The sequence below is a fragment of the Symphalangus syndactylus genome, chromosome 3, assembly GCF_028878055.3.
Source record: "Symphalangus syndactylus isolate Jambi chromosome 3, NHGRI_mSymSyn1-v2.1_pri, whole genome shotgun sequence".
Lineage (NCBI taxonomy): Eukaryota > Metazoa > Chordata > Mammalia > Primates > Hylobatidae > Symphalangus > Symphalangus syndactylus.
The window spans coordinates 93346292-93372929 of NC_072425.2; the positions used below are offsets into that span (position 1 = coordinate 93346292).

Genomic DNA, 26638 nt, shown 5'->3' on the forward strand with positions numbered 1-26638 from the left:
TGTTAAGTCCAGTTAGTAAACTAAGAAAAAGCATCTGCTCCTCTCCTGTGGATGTTTACATTTACATATATTTGGCTAATTAAGTCATAATCATAACATGTGTGAAGAAGAGTAGGAAAATGGAGATTAGTCTCTTACAAATCTGTAATTCTCCTGAAACTGAAATGTTAACTGACAAAAATCAGTGAGAAAAGGCTGGATGTTCAGTAGGCTTTATTTCAAACTTGCTTAATCATTTGGGAAATACAACAAAACAGATCATGACTTTGTACTCTATACCAAAAGGATTAACATGTACATACATATTTATCTGACCTTGGTGACAGAGAAAGCCTTATACCCGTGAAACTATAGTCAGAAACCATAAAATGCATGATTTAGATATGTGATCATACATACCCATGCCCACACAGAGACACGGATAAACCTTATATGTAAAAAGCATACACAACTAAGCCTCAAAGCAAAGTCTAAGACAAAGGTTTATGTGTGAGTAGTTTATTTAGAAATATGATCCCAGACAGCAGGAGTGAGTCACCGAAGGAAGGAGATAGGTTAGCAGAAAAAGTTAACAGAAGGATGCATTGTTCAGTTGGCCACCCTCTGTGCATCAGGTTACTCTAGCCCTAAGGATGTTCTGAGAAGACTCAGAAGATCCACTTGAAGAAATAAAGAAAAAGCTCCATTGTTCCCAGGCCTTAATAGTCAATAGTGGCAGTGACAAAAGGATGTTGACTCCTCCATATTTTCAGGTTGCACCAATGAGTACAAGTGAATTTTGGGAGATATCCTACTGTGGGGTGAGAGAAACCCCAGAGCAGAAAGCAGGAGGCTTGGGACAGGTGGCTTAAGCAGATGCACTCAGATTGCACCCAACTGAAACCAGCCAAAGCCAGGAGGAAGCTGAACATTACAGCAGTGGCTGGAATAAGAGGTGAGACTGGACTGGAGGACTAGGGGTGGGCACCAGCATGCTCAATATAACAAACCAACAAAAAATTTTATAAGCATACTTAAGCAGCAAATCAAACTGAAAAATTATTTTCTATTTATGATAAAGCATTAATAACTCATAGTACACATCCAGAGAAAGAATAAATACGATTTAAAGATGAAGAGGCAAATAAGAAAGAAAAAAAAACTCATGATAAACATGAAAAATGATCCCATTCATTAACAATCTCAGAGATGAAAATTAAATATTTAACATATGTACTCTTCACCTACTCAATTAGCAACTCAGCTAAAAAATATTCTCAGTGTTGGAGTGGTTGAAAGAAATGAGCACTTTCACATGTGGCTGAAGACTGTCTATTTTGATATTTCTGAAGAACAGCTTGGCATTATTCACAAATGTGTTAAAATGAGCACATACAATAATCAAGAAGTAATTCTCTATTAAGTTTTTAGAACTCACAGAGAAATCAAAATGTGAAATTAAAAAAATAGTGAATTCGCAGAGGAAATACAAATAGAGAATCAGTAAGTGAAAAATTAACCAAATACAATAATGAGCAAATAAATGAAAATTTAAACATATGACATTTCTTATCTATTAAAGTTATTTATTTATTTTTATTTTTATTTTTTTGAGACAGTGTCTTACTCTGTTACCCAGGCAAGAGTGAAGTGGAGTGATCACGGCTCACTGCAGCCTCAACCTCCCAGGCTCAATCAATCCTCCCACGTCAGCCTCTTGTTTAGCTGGGGCTACAGGCAAGCGCCACTATGCCCAGCTAATTTCTGTATGTTTTTATAGAAATATGGTGTCACTATGTTGCCCAGGTTGGTTTTGAATTCCTGAGCTCAAGGAATCCTCCCTCCTCAACCTCCAAAAGTGCTGAGATTACAGGCCTGAGCCACCTCACCAAGCCCCCAAATTTTTATCAACTAAAATTCTGGGATGTTTTCACATTGGCAATGCTAAATGCTGATAAGAGTGGGACTTACACACTGCAGGTATATGTGTACAGCCAGCACTGAGAACAGTTTGGCACCATGTATCAAGCATCGTTACATCCATTTTAAGGAAAATAAGAAATACAAATATTTATACACAAAGATCTTTGCTTAGGTGTAATTTAAATTATCAAGGGAAGAGAGATAATTAAGAAGTGTCTATTTGAAACACAACTATGGCATCAAAGTTTAAATGAAATACTAGAATCATTCCAAGTTAAGTCAGGAACAATATAAGATAACCCATCATTACTGATATATTTTAACATTGATGGAAAACTTTAACCAAAGGGATAAATAACAATATATGACAGAAACAAAAATATAAATATTGAAAAGGAAGGAATAAAGTTATTATTATTGACAGATGATGTGATTGCCACAAAACACTGAGATAACTGAAAAAGTATTAAAAAGTATTATTACTGTGGTCAGTACAAAATCAATTATTGAATTCAAAAGCAGTTCAGCAAACATTTGGAATATGTAATGTAAGAAAATCTGATTTCAGCAGCAAGCTAAAACACAAAATAGCTGTGACTAAACTTAAAATGTATAGATATAAAGAAAACTATGAAATTTGATTCAAGGGTAAAAATAAATGGAATAGTCTGGGTATGGTGGCTCAAGCCTATAATCTCAGCACTTCGGGAGGTCGAGGCAGGCAGATCACCTGAGGTCACGAGTTCGAGACCAGCCTGACTAACATGATGAAATTCCGTCTCTACAAAAATACAAAAATTAGCTGGGCGTCATGGCGGGTGCTTGGGAGGCTGAGGCAGGGGAATCACTTGAACCCAGGAGGTGGAGATTGCAGTGAGCTGAGATCACACCACTGCACTCCAGCCTGGGCAACAGAGTAAGACTCTGTCTCAAAAAAAGAAAAATACACATAAATAAATAAATGGAATACATGAATAAAAATAATGGTTAGAAAGAGTAAATATTGCCAAGGTTTTATTTAAACACTCTTCCTAATTATTCTATCAATTCAATATCATGTCAACAAAATTTTCAATGATACACCTATGTAACAGTGGTTATCTCTCAGCATATAAGGATGATGTTTAAATTTACTTTGTCCTTAAGTATTTCTGAATTGTCTCATCTCAAAGATGTTATTTCCTTTGAAAAGTTACCATCTTCCTGGGAACAGAACTTTGGCTCATTCCAGATTATTTGGAAATCTTAAAAATATTTTAAGTTCTGGTTCAGTTTACTAAACTTTAGCCTAAAACCACTGCTGATCTTAGTTTCGTTTCCATACTAAAGATGTTTACCCTCTAGGATTTAGGCAATGTTTGAATTTCTGTTTGCAAAGTGAAGGGATTGAGCTCTCTGCCATAATGTTTGTAAATAATAATGGTTACTTAGAAATATCAAGCAAAAAAGAAATGCTGTTCAGGGGACAACTCTATTCATCCATTTGCTTATTAATTTAGTCAAGTAATACTGAGCACCGATTTTGTTCCAGGTAAATTCTTCATCATGTGGGAACCAACACTAAACAAACTAAAGTCCCTCCTTCAGGAGTTTACATCTGGTAGAGGGTGTGGGGTGAGAAGAGACAAAACAAAGGGAACAAAGAAAAATGTGAATGGTGAGGTGTGCTATTTTAATTTAAGATGGCTTCACTATATCTGAAAACCGTTCAGATATAGTGACATTTGGACAACAGATATCCAAGGGAGGGATGTTTTGAGCAGAGTGATGCTGCTAGCGCAGAAGCCCTGGAATACCTGTATTTTTTTGTTTGTTTGTTTTTTGAGACAGGGTCTTGCTCTGTTGCCCAGGCTGGAGTGCAGTGGTGCAATCTAGGCTCACTGCAACTTCCACCTTCCGGGTTCAAGTGATTCTCATGCCTCAGCTTCCTGAGCAGCTGGGATTATAGGTGTCTGCAATGACACCTGGCTAATTGTTGTATTTTTAGTAGAGACGGGGTTTCACTGTGTTGGTCAGGCTGGTCTCGAACTTCTGACTTCAAGTGATCTGCCCAGCTCGGCCTCCCAGAGTGCTGGAATTACAGGTGTGAGCCACTGCGCCCAGCCCCTGGGATAATTGTACATCTGAGACAAAAGGAAGCCCAGCGTAGCTGGATAAGAGTGAGAAGAGGGGACAGTAGGAGGAGATGGGGACAAATAGGTCGCAAGGGACAAGATCACTCACAGTCTGTAGATTATGATAAGATGATGGAAAGCCACTGGAGGATGATGAACAAAGGAGTGATGCCTACAGAGTGGAAGCAGGTAAGAGTTAGGAAGTTTTGAAATTGTCCAGTTAAAAGATAATGGTGTCTTGGACCAAGGTAGTAATGAAGATGGTGAGAAGTGTTTGGACTCTGGATATAATTTGAGGGGAGAGCTGATAATAGTTGTTGGTAGATTTAAGACGTGTGTGACAGAAAGAGAGCCATCGGGGTTTTTGATCAAATCAATTTGATATGTATTCAATCATAATCATGGAAGGTATGAAGAAATTTCTCAAATATCTTTGTATTATTTTGAGAACAGGCTAGATGAGAAAGAGTAACTGATGCAACATTGTTGGGATATTAAGGTGAATAAAAGAATAATTTGTTTCTTTTTTGGAGAAATAGAATGCCACGTAACTATCTTATGTCCTCCCTGGCCCTCTTTCATCTCTGATTGGAGACCTATGATGTACAGCAAGCTTTACTTCTAATCACCTCCACAGTTTTTTTCCCTCTTTTTCTCTTCTCCCTCTGGCTCTCCATTCCCCCTATTTTTCTTTCTTTCTTTCTTTCCTTTTATCCTTCTCCTTAGTTTTTCTTTCTTTATAATAGTCCTGATCGACAGAAGTAATGGCACAACCTCTGAGCTTTTTGTCCAGCACTATTTTCAGTGCCAGATAGCTTCTCAGTGCTCCATAATGTGAACTGAAATGTAGTCATTCTATGCTAAGTATTTTGTCTTTAACTTTCTTCTACAGTTCCTCAGAATTATCTGTTTAAGACCCCAAACTGATCATGTCACATCTTTGCTCAAAATTCTTCTGAGGGACCACATTGACTTTAGAATAAAATTCAAACTGCTTTGGAGGGCAAAAAATGGTGATTTAAAATCTTGGTGTGCTTATCCATCCCTCCTCTTTTCTGGCTACTCCATGGAGGTCTTTCAAGACAAGCAAAGCATTTTTAATTTTCTCTAAAATTGGTCACGTTTTCTCTCACTGCCAGATCTGGGTACACATACTGTTTCTTCTGTCTCTTGAACACCCAACTTACTTGCTTTTGTCATCTGCCCGCTGCTATTATCCTCAATGCTGTGCTCAGCATTCACCTCTACTTGGAATCTTTTTGGCCCTTACCAAAAGGCTTTGGGTCCTACTTCTGTTTTCCCTTGACCCTGCTCTTACTTGAAGCACTACAAAGCATTATCTGCTTAACTGACCGTCTCTGCCTTATGCAGTTTAGGGGAGGTAGTTTAGTTCCATAACTGTAGGGCAGGTCACAGTCTCTAGTACATAAGAAGCACTCAGTGTAAGTTCAAATGATGAGTAAATGAAGAGAAAAAAAGAAAGCATATTATGAATCCCACAGGGAAAAATCTTATTTCTTTGTCACTGATAAGGGAAACTCTTTTTTTAGATCGAACATGGGGGGGTTAGCGACGAAGATGAGGATTTAAAGATGTAAATTCTTGAAAGGCTGTAGGCCTTGTTTTGAATCATACGATGATTTCACTGGATCAAAGGGTGTTTGGCAAGCAGGAACCCTGAAACTGTGCCAACATTTCTGAGCTGATCTGCTCAAGAGTGAATAAATTTTAAGGAACTGTAATTATGATGTGCATTAGCCACCTTTATAATGGGAAAGGCAAAATAGCACTGAAACGGTGCTGTAAATGACAATATTTATGTGCTTAAGGGTTGTCTTTAAAGACTCAATCTTATAAGGATTTCATCTGCAGGGATACAAGCCTTTCAAGTGTTTCAGCCATGGACTTGTATGGTATTTGGAGACAGAGTCACCCTCGGGTGTGGCTGTGCACAGTTGTATTTTGTTTTGCTTAACTTCTGAAGCTAGCCAGATTCCTGGGACTACCAAGTATGGCAACAAAACTAGCAGAACAGTTAGATGGTCACTAAACAGCTTGCATTGTCCTGGCAGGAGTGTACTTTCTACAGTTTGTTTCAAGTTCTTCGGCTGTTTGTCAGAGTAGCCTGGCCTCCCCAGCACTGGCGGGCTGACAGCCCCCAAGTACTATATAAACATGCTGGAGAATTAGGTTTGAAAAACAATATAAAGTGTAAGTTGACATCATAAAGTTCTAAGCTGTAAGACATTTTAAGGATCCTTTTTTGTCTTTCCTTGTTGAAAACAATTTTAATCAATGCCTCTAAATTAGAGAATAATGGTTAAATTGTTTCCATGAGATTTTTAATGGAGTTAATTTTTTGCCAACTTTAAAGAAGGTTAAATCCTTCAATAGAGATTGTAAAAGTATCAATTAAAAGTAAAAGTGGCCGGGCGTGGTGGCTCAAGCCTGTAATCCCAGCACTTTGGGAGGCCAAAGCGGGCGGATCACGAGCTCAGGAGATTGAGACCATACTGGCTAACATGGTGAAACCCTGTCTCTAATAAAAATACAAAAAAATTAGCCAGGCGTGGTGGTGGACGCCCGTAGTTCCAGCTACTCAGGAGGCTGAGGCAGGAGAGTGGCGTGAACCCGGGAGGTGGAGCTTGCAGTGAGCCGAGATTGTGCCACTGCACTCCAGCCTGGGCAACAGAGCAAGACTCCGTCTCAAAGGAAAAAAAAAAAAAAAGTAAAAGCAAGGACAAACAAAAAAGTAAGAGTCTTAATGCAGGCATTACTTCTTCATAAAGCATTTTTTTCTCTTCATAATAAATTATTAAATCTTGACTCTTCGTATGCGTTTCAGACATTGCTTGATGTCAGTGTGAAAACAAAGTGATCAAAGTGATATAATAAATCTGACAAGCCTGGCACGGTGGCTCACACCTGTAATCCCCCCACACTTTGGGAGGCCAAGGTGGGAGGATCACTTGATGTCAGGAGTTCGAAACCAGCCTGGCCAACATGGGAAATCCCGTCTCTACTAAAAATACAAAAATTAGCTGGGCGTAGTAGTGCAAGCCTGGAATCCCAGCTACTAGGAGGTTGAGGCATGAGAATCACTTGAACCCAGGAGGCAGAGGTTGCAGTGAACCAAGACTGTGCCACTGCACTCCAGTCTGGGTAACAGAATGAGACCCTGTCTCAAAAAAAAAAAAAAATCTAACAACTTGAGACTCTAGTAAAGGTATGGTTTATTTTTGTTGAAATTCTTTTTTAAATAAAAGAATGGATACCCCAAAATTCCATAGGTAACTGTGTCAAGATAAAAGAACGCCATTTTGGCCATACTGCCCAAGGTAATTTATAGATTCAATGCCATCCCCATCAAGCTACCAATGACTTTCTTCACAGAATTGGAAAAAACTACTTTAAAGTTCATATGGAACCAAAAAAGGGCCTGCATCGCCAAGTCAATCCTAAGCCAAAAGAACAAAGCTGGAGGCATCATGCTACCTGACTTCAAACTATACTACAAGGCTACAGTAACCAAAACAGCACGGTACTGGTACCAAAACAGAGATATAAACCAATGGAACAGAACAGAGCCCTCAGAAATAATGCCACATATCTACAACTATCTGATCTGTGACACACCTGACAAAAACAAGCAATGAGAAAAGGATTCCCTATTTAATAAATGGTGCTGGGAAAACTGGCTAGCCATATGTAGAAAGCTGAAACTGGATCCCTTCCTTACACCTTATAAAAAAATTAATTCAAGATGGATTAAAGACTTAAATGTTAGACCTAAAACCATAAAAACCCTAGAAGAAACCTAGGCAATACCATTCAGGACACAGGCATGGGCAAGGACTTCATGTCTAAAACACCAAAAGCAATGGCAACAAAAGCCAAAATTGACAAATGGGATCTAATTAAACTAAAGAGCTTCTGCACAGCAAAAGAAACTACCATCAGAGTGAACAGGAAACCTACAGAATGGGAGAAAATTTTTGCAACCTACTCATCTGACAAAGGGCTAATATCTAGAATCTACAATGAACTCAAACAAATTTACAAGAAACAAACAAACAACCCCATCAAAAAGTGGGCAAAGGATATGAATAGACACTTCTCAAAAGAAGACATTTATGCAGCCAAAAAACACATGCAAAAATGCTCATCATCACTGGCCATCAGAGAAATGCAAATCAAAACGACAATGAGATACTGTCTCACACCAATTAGAATGGTGATCATTAAAAAGTCAGGAAACAACAGGTGCTGGAGAGGATGTGGAGAAACAGGAACACTTTTACACTGTTGGTAAGACTGTAAACTAGTTCAACCATTGTGGAAGTCAGTGTGGCGATTCCTCAGGGATCTAGAACTAGAAATACCATTTGACCCAGCCATCCCATTACTGGGTATATACCCAAAGAATTATAAATCATGCTGCTATAAAGACACATGCACACGTATGTTTATTGTGGCACTTTTCACAATAGCAAAGACTTGGAACCAACCTAAATGTCCAACAATGATAGACTGGATTAAGAAAATGTGGCACATATACACCATGGAATACTATGCAGTCATAAAAAATGATGAGTTCATGTCCTTTGTAGGGACACGAATGAAACTGGAAACCATCATTCTCAGCAAACTATCTCAAGGACAAAAAACCAAACACCGCATGTTCTCACTCATAGGTGAGAATTGAACAATGAGAAGACATGGCCACAGGAAGGGGAACATCACACACCAGGCACTGTTGTGGGTTGGAGGGAGTGGGGAGGGATAGCATTAGGAGATATACCTAATGCTAAATGACGAGTTAATGGGTGCAGCACACCAACATGGCACATGTATACATATGTAACAAACCTGCACTTTGTGCACATGTACCCTAAAACTTAAAGTATAATAATAATAAAATTAAAAAAAAGAACACCATTTCAAATGGGCATTTTCTCTTTCTCTCTTTCTGTCTTTCTTTATTTTTTTGATGGAGTCTCACTCTGTCGCCCAGGCTGGAGTGCAATGGCGTGATCTTGGCTCACTGCCGTCTCAGCCTCCTAGGTTCAAGTGATTCTCGTGCCTTAGCCTACTAAGTAGCTGGGTTCACACGCCACCATGCCCTGCTAATTTTTGTATTTTTAGTAGACCTGGGGTTTCACTATGTTGGCCAGGCTGGTCTCTAACTCCTGACCTCAAGTGATCCACCCCCCTTGGCCTCCCAAAGTGCTGGGATTACAGATGTGAGCCACTTCACCCAGCCCACATTTTCTCTTTAATCAATGTAAAAGATTTAGGCTCTTATGGATAAAATGTCTCCAAAATTAAAGTTTGACTTTAAATATAAAGAGATATTAAATATCTTGGTATCTTGAAAATTGCAAATGTTTATGAAGATGGTATGAATTCCAGTCCAGAAGCTTAGATGTGCAAAATAAATCAACAAAACACCAAAAACTTGAATTGCATTTCTTTATATTTTAAAATCAATTTCACTTAGAACCCTGGCCCTTATTTTCCTCTTCCTCCTTTCCTAGCCACTCTCTAAGAACTTTACAAAGTTTTGTCCAGTAGGACCAAGGCACTGGGGAGGTCCCTACAGACAGTGATCATGAGCAATCAATCCCCATTGGTTACAGCCAAGGTGTCCATGCCCAGTCTGCACAATCCCTTCAGGTCCAGAGGCTCTGGAATTACATATCCTTCTGGGTCCTTGGAGTCATCAAGGAATGTGCTTACCATGCCTTTCTGAAGCCTAGTCTTCTGTCTGGACACTGTCAGTAAACAGGCTTGGCTTCTGGTCTTTCATGAAGTGCGCATGCTCACCCCACTCTTCCACTCCCGCTCTGTATCTCTCCCCACCTACTTGGATAAAGAAATGGAGAAAACAGGGGGATAACAACCTAACAGTTCAAAACTATTAGGTTTTGAAAATATCCCACCACATTTGTAAAGAAGAAAACCTGAAAGCACTCTAAATATTCATCAACAGAGAACTGGATAAATAGGCTGTGGTACATCCATACAACCCATTCAATGAAGGGGTTAAGAAGAATGGGGTAAATCTGTATGTTCTGATATGGGAAAATACCCAATATAGATTATTAAGTGCAAAATGTAGTTTGAGAAGTTATATGTATGGCATGATCCAGTCTATATAAAAGTGTAAAATATATATGTATGTGTACATTTATAAGCATGCGTACATTTATAAGTATGTATAAGTATGTGCACATTTATAAGTATGTTTAGGTATAAATGAGTGTGTACCTAAACATGCTTATAAATGCAGAAAGTATTGGAAAACATCACAAGAAACTCTTAAATGTGATTATCTCTGAAGAATGGCATTGGAAGAAGAATGAGAAGAGGTGGATTTTATCCTTCTACTGAGTAAACTATTTACATTTTTTACAACATGTACATGTTATTTTCCAAAATTTGTATAACCTCAGTTTTAAAAAAGGTAGAAATCTGTACAAGTCTTTTTTATAACATAATCATTTTTGCATGTGTTCAATACATTTTTAAATAAGTTTAAGTATTGTTAAGTAATCTTTTTAATTTTCTTGTTATGGCTGTGGGAGCATGAAGAAGAATATTTGTTCAGAAAAATTGAAAATTTAAAGCAGTATTCTCTTTCAAGCCTCATAAATTAAATATTCTATGTTAAAAAATCTGCATTTTCTCCATTATCTTAATGTTTCATTTTATTATATTTTCCCCTTTTACTAATCATAAATATGTTTTGCAGTATGTTAGGGTTGGAAAAGTGAATCACACAATTGTATTGAGACTAAAAGAAATGTCCTCACATTATTTTAAATTACAGTACCTAATTCTCATAGATCCATACTCCACATGTTCAGAAAAGCTTCCTTTTGCTCCAGTTGCGCTTGTCTCTCTTTCTCATTGCTTGATTAATTAAGTCTATACGTTTAAAAACACTTCAAGGGCAGAATTTTGAATTATGGCAACAATATTTACAGAAAGGAATGGTGTTCTAGGCAGGAGGAACAATATATGCAGAGGCATGAAAGCATTAAATAGAGTCATGAATATGAGAAACTACTACTGAAGCACAAAATATAAATAAGGGAGTGGCAAGAAATCAGAGTAGCTGGCTCAGGAAGGTGTTTGTTTATTATGCAAGTAAAGGGAACAAACAATTTTTGAATGAGATGTTCAGATATGCATTTTTCAAAGATCGTTCTGGATCTCACTGCAGAGAGTACATTTTAGGGTGATGAGACTGGAAGGCCAGAGATGAGCTAAGAAGTTAGGACAGCACTTCAGGCAAATGATGAAAACTTGGACTAAGCCAGTAGGTAAATGGGCAATATAAAAGGAGATCGGAGAAATGTGTATTACCTATGGTTTCATTAAAACACAGGGCATACATTTTATAAGCCTGTACGAATATATCTATACAATAGTTCATCCTACTTGAGAATTACTGAACGTAGGGAGTGAAATTTTAATATCTAGGAGCATGATTAGGTGACTGCAGATATATAAAGGGAAGTCTTAAACCAGTATAATAGTTTTCTAAACCAAGGTCTATCATAATAATGTAGAAAAGCATCCTCATGAAATTGCTTCAGTAGCTGGACAGATTCTTTTATTTTATTTTTTTTACATTCCGGGGTACATGTGCAAGATGTGCAGGTTTGTGACATAGGTAAACGTGTGCCATGGTGGTCTGCTGCACCTACCAACCCATCACCTAGGTATTAAGCCCAGCATGTGTTAGGTCTTTTCCCTAATGCTCTCCCCGCCCTGGACAAATTCTTGAGCTCTGTTTTGATATGGTTTGGCTGTGCCCCACCCAAATCTCATCTTGAATTCCCACATGTTGTGGGAGGGACCCAGTGGGAGGTAATTGAATTACGGGGCAAGTCTTTCCTGTGCTGTTCTTGTGATAGTGAATAAGTCTCACTAGATCTGATGTTTTTAAAAAGAGGAATGCCCCAGCACAACCTCTCTTTCTTTGCCTGCTGCCATCCAAGTAAGAAGTGGCTTGCTCTTCCTTGCTTTCCACCATGATTGTGAGGCTTCCTCAGCCACGTGCAAATCCAATTAAACCTCTTTCTTTTGTAAATTGCCCAGTCTCGGGTATATCTTTATCAGCAGCATGAAAACAGACTACTATGGTTTCTAGTTGTCTCTTAGACACCTTCCCTTAGATTCCCATAAGCAACCTAACCTCGTCTTAACTCAGCCTACACTCATTATTGTCCCAGACACCTCTTTCTCCTGACGCTACAGTCTCCCATTCACTCAGGTTTAAAACATCATTTTCACTTATGATTCCCTCTCCAATTACCTACCAACCTAAACTCCACAGTATCTCTAATCTCTGTCCTAGCCTTTCCCCTCTTCTTCAAGTTCAAGATTATATTCTTTTTCACCTGGGCTCTCACAATAATGTTTCCCCTCCCTGTGTTCTAAAATAACCACACCTAAACCATCTTATATGTTGCAGCTGGATTAAGCGTCCCAAAACATAGTGTTGATCCTGTCCCTGTTTCAAATCTGTCAAGGCTGGTGGAAATTTCAATTGTTAAAATTACTTTGGAAAACTCTTTGGTATTATCTCCTAAAGTTGAACACACACACACACCCTATATTGCATCCATTTCACAACTAGATATATATCAAACGAAAATGTATGACCACAGACATAAAAGAAAGGTACAGGAGCATTTATAGGAGCATTATTCATAAGAGGCTCAATTGGCATCAACCCAATCTAGTAGACTGGATGAATAAATTGTGGGGTGTTCATGCAATGCAATACTACACAACAATGAAAAAAAGTCAGCTTTTTTACATCAATTTCTAAAACAGTCAAAAGTAATAACCTGTGTCAGAAATCAGGAGAGTGGTTTATTTTAGGGAGAAGAAAGGAAGTAGTTACTAGAATGGGACAGGAGGGGAACTTCTGGATATTGGAAATTTTCTAATTTTTTTTTTTTTTTTTTTCCGAGATGGAGTCTCGCTCTGTCTGCTAGGCTGGAGTGCAGTGGTGTGATCTCGGCTCACCGCAACCTCCACCTCCTGGGTTCAAGCAATTCCCCTGCCTCAGCCTCCTGAGTAGCTGGGATTACAGGCATACACCACCACTCGCGGCTAATTGTGTATTTTTAGTAGAGACAGGGTTTTATCACGTTGGCCAGGCTGGTCTCGAACCCCTAACCTGAGGTGATCCGCCCCCCTCAGCCTCCCAAAGTGCTAGGATTACAAGCGTGAGCCACTGTGCTCAGCTGATAGTGGAAATTTTCTATCATTTGACCTGGGTGGAGGCTATACTCTGCTTTCCCTTTGGGAGAAGAAAAACACACACACGTACACATCCTTCAATAGCTCTCTATTATCTAACAAATAATGTCCAAACTTCTCAAATGCAAAGCAAATTGTAGTCAATAATCTGCTCCAACCTAACTTTACAATCAATAGAGTAAAACTTCCTTCCTTCCCAATGCTGACCCCTTCACTCCAGCTACGCTGTTGCTGTGAAACCCCCTACGCCAGCAGTCCCCAGTCTTTTTGGCACCGTGACCCCATTTTGGAAGATGATTTTTCCATGGATGGGGCCGGGGATGAGGATGGTTTCAAAATGAAACTCTTCCACCTCAGATCATCAAGCATCAGTTAGAGTCTCATAAGGAACATGCAACCTAGATCCCCCACACGTGCAGTTCACAATAGGGTTCGTGCTCCTATGAGGATCTAATGCGCCGCTGATGTGACACGAGGAGGTGCTCAGGTGGTCATGCTCACTCCCCAGCTGCTCACCTCCTGCTGTGCGGTGCAGTTCCTAACAGGCCATGGGTCAATACTGGTCTATAGCCCAAGGGTTGGTGACCCCTGCCCTACACCACAGATTCCACCTATATATAACTTGGAAGGAAATTATCTTATTTTAAAAAAAATGAAAATTGAAATGGAAAATTTCTGCAAGGACTTTTTTTTCCAGGAAAGACTGTGGTGTTGTTGGGCCAAATCCTACTAAATTCTTGGGTTCTCCAGCATCCTGACACACCAGAGAACTTCATACTGTAAAGTCTCTAAGCCCAAGTGTCTACCAGTGATGTAAGATCATGACTGACTTAGGCCTTGCCATGAAGCCTGCTGGTACTTGAATAAGGGACTCCTCAGGGAAGAGTGATGCAACACTGCATGTGGCCAGGGCTAGGAGCCCAATGTGACTGGGATGTCATTAAGTCTGGTGGACAATAATCAAAATCACAATGATCCAAGTATTTTACCTAAATCTGGGTCAACGCTGATCTCTGAGCAAATCAGAAGTGGCTTCCAGAATTTCTAGTGAGTGATAGTACTACTGTAGGTAGTAATTTTTATGGTTCTCGGTGTCCATTTCTGTGAAACAAAGCATTAATCAGGACTGAGGGACACTGAGAGTATCCAGTCCCTAGGGAGAAATAAATATAGCAGAAGGAAATGGGCTAGGGTTTGGGCTTTGAGGGCAGAGCTTCAGGGCAGGGCTTCCATTTGATTCTGCAAACTGAAGTATTTGGAGCACAGGCCCAGTTAAATAGACTAGGCAACCCTCATGGGGATCATGAGTCTAGGCCACAGTTATGAGGGCATGCGTGTATCCTATAACAGTTTACTTCAAACTTTAGCATACTTAAGAATCACTTGGAAAGCTTGTTAAAACACAGATTCCAGGGCTCCAGCCCAAGGGATTCTGACTCAAGTCTGAGGTGAGGCCCAGAATTTGCATATCTAACAGGCTCCCAGTAGAAACATTGTTTTAGACCAACTATTAGGCTGGTGGAACAAAACTAATTCCAATCTGCATTCACCACTGGGGGCAGGATATTTAATATGCTGCCAGCCTTTGTCAGATTTAGTTTAGGGACTGTTGGACTGAACGCACACAATGAGGGCATTGATTCCTACTGTGCAATGTAATAAATGGAAGTAAAAAGGACAACTTCCTACTGGCGCTAGTTTGTGCAATCGGATGGAAGCCCTGTCCCTCCTGTCCTCACCTACTCCCTAGCGCTTCCTTGTGAAATTTCTGGGTGGGGGAGGTGCTGTTGGCATCTAGAGGGTACAGCCCAGGGATGCTGCTAAACATCCCCCACAACAGAACTTTCCAGCCCAGAGGTCAATAGTGTGGAGACTGGAGGAACCCTATCTAGATCTCTATCTATTGGATTTGAGATTTTTCACTTGGGTTTTATATCAGGTTACACAGGGCATTGTAAGCTGGGTTCTCTAAATTAATGCTATTCATGGTGAGGCAGTTTATAATAAATGAAACATTATATTCAACAAATAAGACCAGCAAGCATTCAAACAAAATACAAATAAAGAGACAACTCTTGAAGGTGATGAGGGAGAAAGAAAGTTTTACAGGAAGAGTACGTTAAGGGGAGTTCCTTTAGTAAAATTCTAACCAGGAGCTTTCTGGAACAGGAAGAGAGGGTAGGCTTCATGTCTCATTCAGCTTTGCCGGGATGACACCATCTTTAAAAAGACTGGGCACAATACACGCTAACACGAAATGAATGAAAGTGATTAGTTCATTCTCGTTTTAAGGATTTTTATGAAAAAAGATTCTATGGCAGTTTGTTGTGTTTTTTCTAAACTTATAATAGCTAATCACTTTTCCATTTAACAGGTGCTATCTTCTTAAGGGGAACTCTCAGAATAGTTTTAAGCCAGAGAGGAGCAGAAATAGTTTATTCTTGTATTCAGTAAATGCTTTTTGTTTATATATTCAGAAATCCCCTTTATCTGTGATTTTGCTTTCCTTGGTTTCACTAAAGGGAAAATTCCAGAAATAAACAATTGATAAGTTTGAAATTCCACACCGTTCTAAGTAGCGCTATGAAATCTCATGCCGTCTCACTCCATCTCACCAAGGAAGTGAATCTTCCCACTGTCCAGCATCTCCACGTTGTCTACACCACCTACTGTTAGTCACTTAGTGACCATCTAGGTTATCAGATTGCCTGTTGTGCATCAAAGTGCTGTGTGCTCAAGGAACTTTTATTTTACTTCATAACGGCTCTAAAGCACAAGAGTAGTGATGCTGGCAATTCGGGTTTGCCAAAGAGAAGCCGTAAAGTGTTTCCTTTAAGTGAAAAGCTGAAAGTTTTCAACTTAATACAGAAAAAAAATCATATGCTGAGTTTGCTAAGATCTATGGTAAGAAAAAACCTTTGTTCCATGAGAGAAGAAAAAAAAATCCTGCTAGTTTTGCTGTGGCCCTTCAAACTGCACAAGTTACAGCCATAGTACATGATAAGCCTTAGTTAAGATGGAAAAGGCATTAAATTTCTGTATAGGAGAGATGAAGAGAAACGTGTTTGAAATGATGCCAGTCAGGTTCGGAACTGGTTTCAGGCTTTCACTGGAGGTGCTGGAACGTATGCCCTGGAGATAAAGGGTGCTGTTGTATTTGGACTCATCCCCTGTTAAAAATTAAAAACAATTGATTAGACTAATTTCTTAAGCCTAATGACATTTATCCATTATCTCTTACTTTGTTGGGCTAAACAAATCTCCCTTCTCTCAACTTTTTGTTCTTTACCTTAAATAGGGTAATCATATTTTTGTTCGGACTTCTCTAGTCTTTCCAAACTCATGTTTATAATTTGAAGGCTACAATATAAAACTGTGCTTCTAGATTCATATTTAATGGCTATTTTTCTCCACATTTCTTCTGTGCCAGGTTTTGTGCTAGACATTTTCATATATTTTTGTTCCTCTGTGAGGTAGGTAAGCGTGGTCATGTTTTGTAGATGAAGAAACTGACTAGAGGAGTTTCAGAAAATATAACTAACTTGAACAACACAGAAGTTAGGGAGCTAACCCCTGTACAGTTGAAAATTCACATATAACTTCTCACTCCCCTAAAACTTAACTACTAATAGCCTACTGTCAACTAGAAGCCTTACCAATAACATAAACAGTTGATTAACACATATTTTGTAAGATATATATATATTATATACTCTATTCTTAAAGTAAGCTAGAGAAAAGAAGATGTTATTAAGAAAATTGCAGAGAAAATACATTTATTCTTCATTAAGTGGAAGTGGATCATCATAAGATATGTCTTCATCTCCATTGTCTTCATGGTGAGTAGGCTGAGAAGGAGGAATAAGAGGAAGGGTTGGTCTTGCTGTCTCAGGGGTGGCAGAAGTGGAAGAAAATCCAAGTATAAGTGGATCCTCCCAGTTCAAACCTGTGTTGTTCAAGGGTCAACTGTATGTCCAAGTTCATACATATCGTAAATGGTAGAACTAAGATTCAATTTCAGATCCAAATTCAGATTTTCAAATTTAATTTCCAAGTCATATGATAAATGATACGATTTAGAAAATCAAAATTAGTTTCCAGCTTTTACAAATCAAGCTGCTAGTAGTAATTCTAATACCATTATTTGATTATTAATAATGCCACCACACTGATGGCTCAGCTGAGGACTAGAAAGTAAGTCTTTAATAAAATTTCCTATTATTTTATTTTTCTTGCAATGATGCACAGCTGAGAACAGAAAATAAGTCTTAACACTCTCCCAAAGATTGCAAGAGGCACAGTCACCATGTCTAATGATTCCACATCTGATGCTCTCAAGGCCCTAGCATTATTCACAAAATGACTTAATTACAAATAACATTGTACTGATTATCTGTTATATAACAAATTATCCTAAAACTTAGTTAAAACAACAAACATTTATTATCTCATAGTTCTTGTGGGTGCCTCTGGTTTGATATCTCTCCTAAAGTTTGCATTCAGGTTGTAGGCCAGGGCTGCAGCCTCATCTGCCTGTGAGAGGATTTGCCTCTAAGCTCACCCATGTCATTGTTGATGGAATTCTCATCTGTTTGGCCGAGGCCTTCATTCAGTTCCTTGTTGGTTACAGGCATCAGTTCCTTGTTACGTGGACCTTCCTATGGAGAAGTACACTTTAAGATAGCTGGCTTCCACCAAAGCAAGCAAGAGAGTGAGAGCAGCCAGAAAGACAGAAGTCACAATTTTTTGAAAACCTAATCATAGAAGTCACACCTCATCATGTTAGTATGTTATACTAATTAGAAGTTAATCGCTAAGTTCTTCCCATACTGAAGAAAAGGGGATTGCTACAAGGATGTGAATATCATGAGAAGGGGATTATTGGGAGCCATCTTAGCGACTGCCTACCACAAATATTAGCCAATCTCTTTTTAATGAAAGAATATTTTTTCTATATTTCTTAAATACTTAATTTAACCACTTATTCCACAATACCCATAAGATAGAAATGGTTCTTCTTTCGTAAGTCTTGCCAAGTCATCAGGCAACTTGCGGCTCTGGCACATGTATGCTGGATTGAGACGAGCAGATAGAGGGAAGAGAGGACAAGGCAAGTTTTCTCAGTGCTGTTGCCATCTAAACTGAGACTGGAAGGAAAAGTAGGTGATTAGCCAAGGAAGAGGGTGAGGGAAGAGTGTTATAAGCAAAGGGAATAACAGGTACATACTAATGCCTGAAGATGAGAAAGAATCAATTTCAATATTAAACATCTATATCCACTCTTCTTGGGTTATTACAGTTTGTGGTTACCCTTCACTTGATCTTAGCCAAAAGGCTGAGAAGCAATAGTTTGTGGTTATTTTTAATGGAGCTGTTTTAAACTGATCAGAATAACGGTTAAGTATTAAATTTACGATTATTTCTATTTTAGCAGAGTAGTTTTCTTTCTTTTTATTTATTTATTTTGAGACAGGGTCGCACTCTTGCCCAGGCTAGAGTGTTGCGGTGGTATCATGGCTCACTGCAGCCTCAACACCCCAGGCTCAAGCGTTCCTCCTGCCTCAGCCTCCCAAGTAGCTGGGACTACAGGCGTGAATCACCATGCTCAGCTAGTTTTTATTTTATTTTTGCAGAGACAAGGTCTTACTATGTTGTCCAGGCTGGTCTCGAATTCCTGTGCTCAAGCGATCCTACTGTCTTGGCCTCTTAGAGTGCGCGATTACAGGCAGAAGCCACCACACCCAGCCTCAAAATAGTTCTCTAGGGGTCTGTCAGGTAAATTGGGCCTAAGAACTCTGAGTTTGTCCTGTCCACATGCACAACGACATTGCCTTCTCTTCTAATTTTGCTTCTGCCTGAGGTGATATCCTAAGGCTGAGCCTTCAGAATACTAGGTGCAGCAGATTTAATAACTGTGCCTGAATTTGGTCAACCTCATTAGCCCAACCCGATAATTAAATTCCAATTAGAATATCTCCTGCTCCTGACACAAAAAAAGAAAAACTAGTGAGTGACAGATTAGATTATTTTGATCTTTTAATTTCCTTTAGGCATTGGGTCTGTAGGTCAATGATTAATATTAACATGCTTTGTGTAATTAACATCAAGTCCCCTGATAAGTAGGACAGGAAATTCTTTATAGTTAGTATTTTAGAAGGATGCCTGTAATCTCCATTTGCACAAAATAAACTGACATATGATTTTCTGGGAAGGATGTTAGAATAAATGACTATCCAATCGTAGGATAGAGATCTATTGTTAGGAAGTATACGTCCATTAAATTGATTGTCTGACTCTGGTTTTTAAACTTTTTATTATGTAAAATTTGGAACATACACAAGAATAAACAGAATATAATACCATCCTGCTCTATCAACCATCAACTTATAATTAATCTTTTGCCACTCACACCTCTAACCTCCTCATATTATTTTTGAAGCTTATTCTAGCTTATTCCATATAATGTAAAAGATGATATAAAATCATTTCATCTAAGGATGTTCCAGTATATCCCTCTAATAGAGAAGCAGTCATTGTTTTAAAACAAAACTACAGTACCATTTCTGTCCTAAAAAAGAACAATAATTTCTTAGTATTATAATATTTTTCCTTTATTCTTATTTTTACTTTCTTTTATAGTGAGATCAATGAATAGATCATTAGTGGTTAAACTGGGGGTGATTTTACCCTGTAGGGGTCATTTGGCAATGTTTGGAGATATTTTTGTTACCAACTAGGGGGTGCTACTGGCGTCTAGTCGGTAGAAGCCAGGGATGCTGATAAACACACAGGATGGTCCCCCAATAATAAAGAACTGTCTCTTCCAAAATGCCAATAGTGCTGCTATGGAGAAATTCAGGTAGGCAGACATATAGACAAATAGCAGTTACAATGGACAAAAGCTTATACAGAAAAGAGATACAAAATTAGGTGATTTAGGTAACCACACAAAGGACAAAAATGGATTTATAATTGAAAAGGTGATTCAGAATAGTTATTCCAATTGAGATGTCCCATGATGAAACAGAATTTTATGATTGTTTTAAAGGGATCATCAGTGGCCTATAATTAATTAATGGAACACATGTTCTGGGTGCTGGTAAAGTAATTCAGAAAAATAGGTTTCTTACTTGGGCAGCAGAGTCAAACGAAGTAATGAACAAAATATTTACTAAATACGAGTAGAATCTGTGTTCTGAAAAAATCTAGAAAAAATTATTTTGAATCCGCTAAACAGTCTGTCACAAATGGCTTTGTTTTATGTAAAGCAATGCTATGGATTAATGCTTGTGACACATTTTTAAGACAAAAATGAGTATTACTTACTTTAATGTAGACAGAACTATGCTCATTATTCTCCACACAGAACCCTTGGCAATAATTTACCTAGCAGCACAGTAGTTCATGCAGATCAAAGCTGCATTATTTAAGCATGTCCAGGGGGCAGGTTTTAGCTCTGTGCCTTTTACTTTAAGGAAAAAAAAAATATTGGTTTGCTTCTTGAGAGAAAGCAATGTTTAACGAACTAGGCGCTTCATGCAAGTCCTACAATATTTAAACTCACATGAATTTCTCCTGTTATCTGGGAAGAACTCCCTTTCTGACCCAAATACTCTAAAATCTGAGGAAAGTATAGAACAACTGTGGGAAAGCCAGTCTCTTCAAATGAACAGCGATGTATTTTCGTTTAAATTAAACCCGAATGTTAACTAGATTCAGGAAAGGAAATGGCAGAGGAGAGTCTGTCGTTGATATAGGATATGCCTGCCTGCGTCGGCTCACAGACAAGTGATGAAGTCCAACTCTGAAATTTCAGGCAATTTGTATACCAAGCTCCTCCTTTTCTGCAGTCTTCTTTTCCATTGGTAAAATTCTTTTGCAGGGTCATGTAGGGATCCCACCCCTTCGCTGTGTTTTCACTCTGAAGCTCTACACAACTTTACACCTGAATGAACGCCAAACCTCTGTGGATATATAAAGGGAACCTTGAGGAGGAATTTCACAGTTACAGTGCAGAAGCAGAGGCAAAAGAATTAACCAGCTCTTCAGCCAAGCAAATCCTCTACTCACCATGCTTCCTCTTGCCATTCATTTCTATCTCCTTCCCCTTGCATGCATCCTAATGAAAAGCTGTTTGGCTTTTAAAAATGATGCCACAGAAATCCTTTATTCGCATGTGGTTAAACCTGTTCCAGCACACCCCAGCAGCAACAGCACGTTGAATCAAGCCAGAAATGGAGGCAGGCATTTCAGTAACACTGGACTGGATCGGAACAGTAAGTGTGTTTTACTTGTACAGGTTTTTTTTTTTTTCTTTTCTGGTAGCATTAGCTCACATTCCTGTAGAATTGTTTTATTGGTAACTAACCTGAACCATATATATATTGTGAAACAATTTGGGAGTAATCTGCTGCATGTGTAGGTTGGCGTTCTTCCCTAGGTAGTGATTTTAAAGTTAACCTAACTAAAACGGTGGTTTAATAATGCAAGCACAGACTGAAGTTTTATCAAACATCCACAAAGAAAACATTTCCAGGAATTAAACTATTGTTTTGTCAAAATCATGCAAAATGACAGTTTTAAAAAGTATTGTTTTAGATAGCTCAAGTTCTGGTTGTTTTATCAATTTATTTCAGGGCATATGCAATTTTGGTAAAGTGTATAAACGTAACTAATATATATTATTAGTTACCATCCACAAATACATATAGGGAATCACAAGGGAAAAAAGGAAGCTTCCAGGAGAAAAAATTTGTTTACATTGGATTTCTAAAATATGTTTAGTGAGATAGTCAAAAGTTTTGATGATGCTCAATGTAAAAGAGGGATAAACTAAAAATGTTGGAGAACCATATTTTTCTAAAATAATTCCTTGTTGTCCCATTCAAAATTTAGATAATTGTGTATTTCTATGACAGACCTGGGGACATTTTTGTAACTTAAGAGATGTAAAACAACAGCTTAGTTGACACACTAATTGACCACTGGTTAGCGGGATTCAAATTTCCTGTAACTTTTGTTTCCATCTTTTCCTTTAGAAGAGGCCACATGCTAATAATCAGGTTTTAAGAGAGAGAGAGAGAGAGAGAGGGAGAAACAGTGCACAGGAAATCCTACACAAATCTTTTGCCTCTCCTTCACTCCATTCAACTACGAAAAGTAGTTTTGACCTTTGAAAAGTCAAAGCAAATATGACTGTTAATGTCTAAGAAAGCTAAGATGTTTTAACTTTCACGAAGATGGTTGCTTTTAAGTACACAGGACATATCTGATTATTATTAGATTACTGAGCAATGTGGTGGGTATTCATTGTCAATGAACTGTCACTGCAAAAATGCCAAATCTGTATATACACAGGAACAGAAAGCTTGACAAGACAAAATTATTTCTGGCTATTTCCAGGTGCATTCCTGAGGCAGCTGCAGGAAGGTGAGCTGGAGGCAGAATCAGGCACGCTGAGCACACTGTCCAACCAAACAATTTACGCTTTGCATTTTAATCCCACAATTCTAGATTTCTATGCATGCATGTGTATATACATAAGTTTTTCCACAACTATCACATTCCCCTTAAGCTATATCTCTTACCCCAGAAGTACTAGCATACAGAGATGAAGTGAAACTTCTGATTCACTTCTACTTTGACTTATCTTTCAGTACTTTTGGTGGAACCACTTCAGTGTCCCTTATCATTTTTATTTGTAAAATGTCAGCAGCATGTACTTTTAAACATCCTTTTTTTTTTCCTGGTTGGCAAGCCTTGATTTCTTTTCAAGCTTGTTATAGGCAATTCTCCTCAAGTTTAGATAACAAAGCAAGGGTAAGGAAAACTTCAAATATTTAAAGATTAATTTTTGCTTTAATTACATAAGGCATGTAACAAGAAACAGCCAATTAGAGAACATACCTATCAAATCCAAATAACTAAAACAAAAAGTTTGCCATGACCAATATTCAGGAAATGAACACCGTGGTTCCTTTTGCAGTTATAAATCAGACATGTTAGGCATTTTTCTGCCATAAAATTCATGGAAATGTAGCCAAGTTGTTATGGCAACCATACGTTCCTGATTTAGGGGCTTTTATATTCTTTGAGTCTTGAGTTGTAGTGGCATTTTACATTTCAAACATTTTACTGTTTGTATTTTTTAAAAGATAGTTTGGGAATTTATGTTTAAAACATAGTTATTAAGTTTGATATGCAAAATGTCAGAAGTTGTACACATATGTATGTCTGAGTCTCTGCAGCTAAAGTCTATAATTGAAATAAAATATTACCGAGAGCATATGCATTATACACAATATTTAAATGGCTACCACATTTTTTCTCAACAGATTTTTAAAAAGCCTAATTAAAGACACTTGCAGACATTAACCAATATGGCCCTTGAGAAAGAGAATATTAAAGTATACTCTTTTAACTCATTGAATAATGAATATTTACACATAAATGGAAGAGCTGCTAACCCCTTATTGGAGAGTGAGACTAAGAAAAGTGGATTTTCAAACACTCTAATAAGCAATTAGCTAATGTTATATATAAAAAAAATCAGGCCTACATTTTTTTTCCCAAAAAAGTTATAGCCATGTAAACTGATGATTTTCATGAAAGTGTCCCTATACTATCCAGACAGATTTTTTTCATTGTGAAAATAAAGTAGGTGCTCACTTTCTATTTGGCAATTTGCTGTCACTTGCCTATTATTTTTGTCATTGCAGACCACTTTTTAAAAGGTCTTCATTTGCATTTTTGTCTCTGATGCACATTCTTTTTTGTTTCCTGCAGCTCGGGTTCAAGTGGGTTGCCGGGAACTGCGTTCCACCAAATACATCTCTGATGGCCAGTGCACCAGCATCAGCCCTCTGAAGGAGCTGGTGTGTGCTGGTGAGTGCTTGCCCCTGCCAGTGCTCCCTAACTGGATTGGAGGAGGCTATGGAACAAAGTACTGGAGCAGGAGGAGCTCCCAGGAGTGGCGGTGCGTCAATGACAAAACCCGTACCCAGAGAATCCAGCTGCAGTGCCAAGATGGCAGCACACGCACCTACAAAATCACAGTAGTCACTGCCTGCAAGTGCAAGAGGTACACCCGGCAGCACAATGAGTCCAGTCACAACTTTGAGAGCATGTCACCTGCCAAGCCAGTCCAGCATCACAGAGAGCGGAAAAGAGCCAGCAAATCCAGCAAGCAGAGCATGAGTTAGAACTCACACTCCCACAACTAGACTTACTAGTAACCATCTGCTTTACAGATTTGACTGCTTGGAAGACTCAAGCCTGCCATTGCTATTTTCTCACTTGAAGTATATGCTTTTTGCTTTGATCAAACCCAGCAAGCTGTCTTAAGTATCAGGACCTTCTTTGGGAATAGTTTTTCCTTTTCAAGTTTTTCAAGATGTAGGTATATCCATGAATGCAATTTGCATTTAAATTCCACGTATCCTGTAGTTTTAATTCCTCATTGTTCTTAAAAGACTGTTGATACTATAAACATCAGTGAATCATTATATTTTAAAACAGAAAAGGGCTTCTCAGATACCCTCCATCTACTGGCCCATCCCCTCTCTTAAACAAAACTCCTTCAAAACAGAAAGGTTAAAAAAAAATTGTCATGAATCTTCAGAGTAACATTTCAGAAAGGTGCTTTTTTGGTACTCTTCATGGGAACAGTTTAGCAGCCATGAGTGATCTTCCTTTGAAAGAGAATGAAAGACCTTGTGACATTTCACTTCAAAAATAAGCCCTGTAGCTCTTTACAGTCGCATAGTATGAAATTATACCCTGCATGCTGACCCTCGCTTGGAATGGAATGCCAGAAATGCATGGCAGCAGCTAATAAGTAAAGCTGATTAACTATTTATTTGTCAATGTTATTATTTAATGAGCTTTCACATGTGATTTGTTTCAAAATGTTAATTTTTTAATGTTTTGAAACTTTTTCATGGACCTAAATATTTTCCTATATGATTTGTGGTTGATTAGAAATATGAAAATACGTGTTGTAGATATGTAAAATGAATATTTTAGTCTCCTTATTACATATATGTTCATGGTGAACTTTATCAATAGTATGAATCTTTCTAAATCAATAAGATGCTTTGTAAAGTTGAAATACGTAATACTTTCTTGTTTAATCTGTGCAATCAGAAGGTGTCTTGACCTTCAATTCAATTAAAATAAACACTGCTAAAAGTTATTGTCATTGCCTCTAATATGTATAAAGGGTGAAAAAATTGTAGAATAAATGTATAAGGGTAATTGCTATTTTTTTTCTAAGTCACATTCAAGCTTTGACAGAAGTATCTATTCTAAGAGAGGAGACAGAGGGAGACAGGGAGTCCATCTCTTTAGTAAATGGGAGGTTGCAAAAGTTGGGTGTCAATCCAGCAATGAGTAGTCGTGAGAATATCAAATTTACATACACCAGTGGATGCCAAGTCCTGCTCATTATAATCACCTGGGGGAGAGATTATGCGACCCAATGCCCAGGTTTTCATCCACGTTACATCAGAATTTCTTAGGGTAGAGCTCAAATATCAGCAGGTTTTAAAGTTTTCCAGATGATCTCAATGTACAGCTAAATTTGAGAAAGGAAAGAATTGTGAAGAAATCATTATCTTATCTTGGAGAACATTGAATACTATTGTATGGCCCACAAACCAAAAACATGAAATAAAAACGAAACAAAAGCTAATTTTTGAGTGTTTTCAATTTTGGCATGTTGTTATATTGAGCAACATAGTGTCTTGAAGCAGATTATACAGTTGAAGGACTGTTGTGGCAATTCAATCAAATGATTGATTTCATCACTCCAAATGAAGAAAACCAAAGAGGCTCATGATGTATTGGTAATATTTTCTGGGTTTTCCCTTTTGGGATGCTGAGCACGAAAGACTCCTTAGTACTTTTTTTTGTGGTAGATTGTTCTTTTTGTAATTACTAGTCTGAAAGTCACATGTAAATTACATATAGTATACTAAGCTAAACAAGAACATTAATAATGTTGCTTCCCTGTGAGAAGCAGAAGCATCTAAAAAAACCCTCTAGATTTTATAATAATGCTAACTGTTATACCACCAAATAAAGAAACAAATCATTGCCTACTACTGATTTCTCTTTCAGTCTTAATAAGGATCTTAAATTATTTCATATTATATCATCATATTACTACATGAAAAATTCATAATAAATATAGGTTGAACATACCAAATATGTCTTGTTTCATATGTCTAATTTACCTGTCCATCCTCAATGTGGGATATTTAAGATAATGCAGAAAATTTCAGATACAGACACTTTGGCCATTTCTTCCTTCTCAACAAGACAGCACCTTCTACAGAAGA

The 26638-nt window shown here is 38.1% G+C and overlaps 2 protein-coding genes across 4 annotated transcripts in view; one reads left to right on the forward strand and one right to left on the reverse strand.

The window, feature by feature from the left end:
* Positions 1-25989, forward strand: part of SOSTDC1 (sclerostin domain containing 1) — a 74103-nt gene extending 48114 nt beyond the window's left edge. Inside the window, exons 5-9 of one of the 2 annotated variants that reach the window (XM_055272536.2) lie at positions 3434-3559; positions 17025-17137; positions 17929-18079; positions 21181-21574; positions 24084-25989. In XM_055272536.2, the coding sequence (XP_055128511.1) occupies positions 21370-21574; positions 24084-24499 (621 nt within the window). In that variant the 5' untranslated portion in view covers positions 3434-3559; positions 17025-17137; positions 17929-18079; positions 21181-21369 and the 3' untranslated portion in view covers positions 24500-25989. The remainder of the gene's footprint in view (positions 1-3433; positions 3560-17024; positions 17138-17928; positions 18080-21180; positions 21575-24083) is intronic. The other variant, XM_055272537.2, reaches the window with a different exon arrangement.
* Positions 15718-26638, reverse strand: part of LOC129479438 (uncharacterized) — a 50924-nt gene continuing 40003 nt past the window's right edge. Inside the window, exons 6-8 of one of the 2 annotated variants that reach the window (XM_063637048.1) lie at positions 18294-18445; positions 17860-17956; positions 15718-16468 (exon numbers count right to left, since the gene is read on the reverse strand). In XM_063637048.1, the coding sequence (XP_063493118.1) occupies positions 17943-17956; positions 18294-18445 (166 nt within the window). In that variant the 3' untranslated portion in view covers positions 15718-16468; positions 17860-17942. Of the gene's footprint in view, positions 16469-17859; positions 17957-18293; positions 18446-25737; positions 25873-26638 lie in introns of those variants that run through there. The other variant, XM_063637050.1, reaches the window with a different exon arrangement.